This window comes from Verticillium alfalfae, genomic scaffold (assembly GCF_000150825.1).
Source record: "Verticillium alfalfae VaMs.102 supercont1.13 genomic scaffold, whole genome shotgun sequence".
Classification (NCBI taxonomy): domain Eukaryota; kingdom Fungi; phylum Ascomycota; class Sordariomycetes; order Glomerellales; family Plectosphaerellaceae; genus Verticillium; species Verticillium alfalfae.
The window spans coordinates 984,073-988,185 of NW_003315026.1; the positions used below are offsets into that span (position 1 = coordinate 984,073).

The 4,113-nt window shown below is 58.1% G+C and overlaps 3 protein-coding genes across 3 annotated transcripts in view; 2 read left to right on the forward strand and 1 right to left on the reverse strand.

The window, feature by feature from the left end:
* The window catches only part of VDBG_08914 (nucleoside transporter family), a gene marked incomplete at both ends in the record, with an annotated part of 1,591 nt that extends 938 nt beyond the window's left edge, over positions 1-653 (forward strand). The window contains one exon of the mRNA XM_003001072.1: positions 71-653. Coding sequence (XP_003001118.1) covers positions 71-653 — 583 coding nt within the window. The remainder of the gene's footprint in view (positions 1-70) is intronic.
* Positions 654-2,354: 1,701 nt separating this feature from the next.
* On the forward strand, positions 2,355-3,077 carry VDBG_08915 (conserved hypothetical protein; the record flags this gene model as incomplete). The annotated part of the gene is made up of 1 exon (XM_003001073.1): positions 2,355-3,077. The coding sequence occupies one exon, from the start codon at positions 2,355-2,357 to the stop codon at positions 3,075-3,077; it is 723 nt and encodes a 240-aa protein (XP_003001119.1).
* A 212-nt stretch (positions 3,078-3,289) lies between these two features.
* Positions 3,290-3,760, reverse strand: VDBG_08916 (predicted protein; the record flags this gene model as incomplete). Its single annotated transcript, XM_003001074.1, has 1 exon — positions 3,290-3,760. The coding sequence occupies one exon, from the start codon at positions 3,758-3,760 to the stop codon at positions 3,290-3,292; it is 471 nt and encodes a 156-aa protein (XP_003001120.1).
* Positions 3,761-4,113: the final 353 nt, after the last annotated feature.

The following is a 4,113-nucleotide window of genomic DNA, read 5'->3' on the forward strand; positions in this document are numbered from 1 at the left end:
TTCCGTCCGCCGCCACAACCAGATTGTCGACTCCCGCGACGCCCATCGACATGTCGGCCTCGCACGCCAGCATCTCCACCGTCGGCGGCCATCCCCGCAAGACCGTCTCCCCGCTGACGCTCCTCGGCAAGCTGCACTGGCTTTCGGCCGCCGTGGCCCTCTGCTTCGCCGTCTCCATGTTCTTCCCCGTCTTTACGGGCAAGATCCTCTCCGTGCGCACCACCGATGACGGCGCCGCCGGCTCCGGCTCCGGCTCCCTCTTCCGCCCCGCCGCCTTCATCCCCCTCGCCTTCTTCGTGTGGAACGCCGGCGACCTCGCCGGCCGCATGGCCACCGCCCTGCCCTTCAGCCTGCGGAGCCGTCCGCCGCTGCTGCTGGCCCTCGCCGTCGCGCGCCTCGTCTGGCTGCCGCTCTACCTGCTCTGCAACGTCAACGGCCGCGGTGCCGTCGTCGCGAGCGACCTCTTCTACCTCGTCGTCGTGCAATTCCCCTTTGGCCTCACCAACGGCTGGCTCGGCGCGAGCTGCATGATGGCCGGCAGCGAGTGGGTCGACGAGGGGGAGAGGGAGGTCGCCGGCGGCTTCATGGGGCTGTGCCTTGTGACGGGGCTGACGGTGGGCAGCATCTTGAGCTTTACGGTCGCGGGGATTTAGAGGGGGGCATCATGGCGTTTGGTTGGTAACTTTTGTGCGCGATACTTGGGCATGTTTGGCATTTGATTGGCGATAGATTTACAGTTGTGAACGACGTTGGACACCCTACTTGTGTACTGCTGGCAATGAGCATAGAGTGTTGCTAGGATCTGACACATGTTCAACTTCTTTCCCTGGACGACGTGACGACGTTTTCGAGCTGTTTTCTTAGCAAGATACCCAGAAATGGTCAGAGGGTTCGGGGTGACTGTCGTAAATGATGACATTGGCTGTCAATACACGTCAGGACACTGGCGAAGATTGTGTTTCGTCTTGGCGTGATCCGCATCCTTGCTTTTTCCTGCTCGTGTGGGTGAGGGGTGGTACCGTCTCTGGCTTCGACTTTCCAAGTCTACCCCTCTGCGCTCAGGAGATCCTACTGAATCAAGGCGCAGCATTCAAGCTGCTTTGGAGGTTCTTGTCAAGCACATGCGGAGCACTTCAAGACGGAGGGCCAAGCTATAGGTGCTCTTCTTTCCTGACCGTAGCAATTGGCGTGGCGTGGGCTTGAGGTGTGGAAAATCTGGGCTCTCTGCTCTCTGCTTGCTCGGAAAGGTGAAGCTCTTTCAGTCCGTGAAGACTAGTTCCTGGAAATGAGAGGCTTTGAGAGCTAGTCCTATGTGTCAAAGTATTACGCCACACTTGCTATCCACAAGGTGAAAGGCTCTCGTAAGGCTACGAGGGATCTTGCGGCTGGGATTCGGTATGTGACGCTCAGCCAGTACGCCTGACGACCGCCAGCAAAGCCACCGCCGACGGCGCAAATCGTGATACCGGGGCATAAAGAGGGTGCTGTGCCTCAATGAAAGCCACGGCAGTGAGTGGCCTGGCGAGGGCACGAGGCTGACAGAGTCTAGGTCGCAATGGACGCTGAAGAAAAGGGGCACCAGCGTCGTGCCCGTCTGCCACGACATTGTAACAAGCGAGCTGAGATGGCGGTCTACGCACAATCGGAGGATACGCGATGGGCAACTGGAGGTCTCCAGGAAAGCCACAGACGAGAACAGCCCCAGAGAGGCGTCGGGGGCTGATCGATCATCTGACATGTCGGCCGTGTGAGTGCTCGTCGTCTTTGGCTGCCCTCCGGGAGCCAGCTGAAGGCTGCCTCGTTATCTGGAACACATGGAGTACTGTCTATTATGTAGTCCTCTTCATAGCCTTGTTCAGCACTTCTATAATCATTGGGGCTATGGCGCTCAGACTTGAGCAGACTCAACTTGTGAGCCTGCTTATTCGGAAAAACTTACAATGAGTCTAGTAAGGGGCGGCCATTTCCCAAAGTGTTACGCATTCGATTATCCCACGAGAACGTGGATCAAACACCACGCTGAAGCTGAGGCTGTGAGGCTGGGCTCGTCACCATTGATCTGACTAGTGTGGGCTGAAGCCTTCCATCTTCACAGCTCAACAGACAACACGAGATTTTCGTGTGGGTTGTGTTACCATGAGCTTCTCAGCCCCCAGGCCTCCAGCAAGGCTGATGTACGTGACAAAGTCCATGCTGCATTGTCAGTACTTAAGCCCAGGGCGGCTATCTTTCGAAACGAGCAACTCTTTCCTTCCCCAAACTATTGACGGCTCTCCGCAAGACTGATCTATCTAAAACGACCAAGCCAGCCGAGACGAAACCAACTCCTTTTCTCCCCCGATACCTTGCCGAAAATGACAGCCCTCAGCCAATCCGAGAAGCAGTATCGACAGCTTGCCCGCAACATCAGCCGCAGCGGTCTCGGGGTGTTCATCTCAGGCATCCTCTCCATCAAGCTCCCGTGGCTGCTCATGTCTGGCGTCTACAACGCCTGCGACCTGGCCCGCAACATCAAGCTGCTCCGCGACCTGAAACGGGCCCTGAAGAGTGCTGGTATCCGCATCAAGAAGCGAATCATCGCCAGGGGCTTGATCGAAGGCGCCGCGACCAAACTGATGACGACGGTCCTGACGCTGGGTCACGATGAGGTCGGCGCCGGCTCGATGGCTGTTGCTTCGTGGCTGCGGCATGCGGGCTCGTTCATGGCAGAGCACGCTACGATCTTCTCGTTCAGCTCGCCCATCAGCACGTGCTCCGTGCTGGACTGGGACTCGGAGCATCGACTGAACCACTCGTTATTGGAAAACACGACTGATATTGCCAGTAGGCCCGTGAGCGTAACTCAGGAAGTGCTGGGCCTCGATGGCGGGGCTGCCAGTGGGGAGCCAGCCGGCAAGGAGTGCGTTGAGGACGAACACCAATGGGAAGAATCCGGGGCTGTTGTGGCGGAACAGGTCCTGATCGTCGGAGCCGTTCAGCTGGGCACCGAAAAGTTGATTGATGTCGTTCTGGAGAAGCCGTATGATCGGGCTGTGGACTACGAGTATCGGAGAACGCGAGACAAGATCAAAGCGTAGTTCCGCAGCTGAGATTTCAGTACACGTTTCCTAGTATGATAGAATGTTTGAGATTTCTGGACGCGAACACGTTAGTCGGCTTGATAGAATGAATACACACCCTTCGCAGCGTCCATGATCCATGACTAACCTCAATATCGAGGCATGCAGCTTGCGCCGCGTCACGGATTTTGTCTAACCCCCCCACCCACGCTCCCCACGGCAGACGAACTCTAATCCTTGTAGGCCATGCCCAACCTGGAGGCATCTTTGAGCCTCGTCTCATCCGCTCTCGTCACGTCCTCGGTCCGGCCCTCTTTCAGATAGCAATTCGGCATGCCACAGCCCCGCTTGCCCTCATACCAACCCCCGTCGATGAGCTCCCTCTCCGTCTTCTGCCAGCTCGGAATCTTGGAGGGCATCTTCTTGTCGAGGTCCGCCAGCGTAAAGTCCAGCAGCCGCAGCGCGCCGTCTTCGCCGTCCTCGTACCGGAAGAACAGGGAGCAGTCGCGCAGCGTCATGGCGACGAGGAGGTCCTCATCCGGCGCCGCGGCCGTCGTCGCGAGAAACGTGTCGCGCCGCGCGAACCGCGCCTGCAGGTCCCGCAGGAACCGCAGCGCCTCGTGCCGCCGGATCTCGGCGAACAGGAAGCGTGCGACGCGCGCTCCTCGCCGCGGAAGATGCGCTCGGGGTGGCCGTGCCATGGCTCCGCTGTCTCTTCTTCCTTCAGTTCTTTTTCGCTGTTCTCGTGCTTCTCTTTTCTCCTCTCTGCGGAGGCTGGCACGGCGCGACGAGACGAAGGGAGACCCCCGAAGAGGTCGGGGTGGGGACTTTTTTCGGTTTGGGGGCAGGAGGAGCAGGTTGCTAGGGGAGGGAGAAAACGGACTCAGTTTACGCAGAAGGATGCTTTTGAAGGAGGGGTCTCCATTAGAGGTAGTAACTTGACGTGTCGAAGAAAAGAGAGTGGATGGAAATAATAAGGGACACGGGAGAAAGCCATGCGTAATAGCGCTGTAGCCATGACCCTAAATCACAGGGTGCGGGAAGAGTAGTGAGT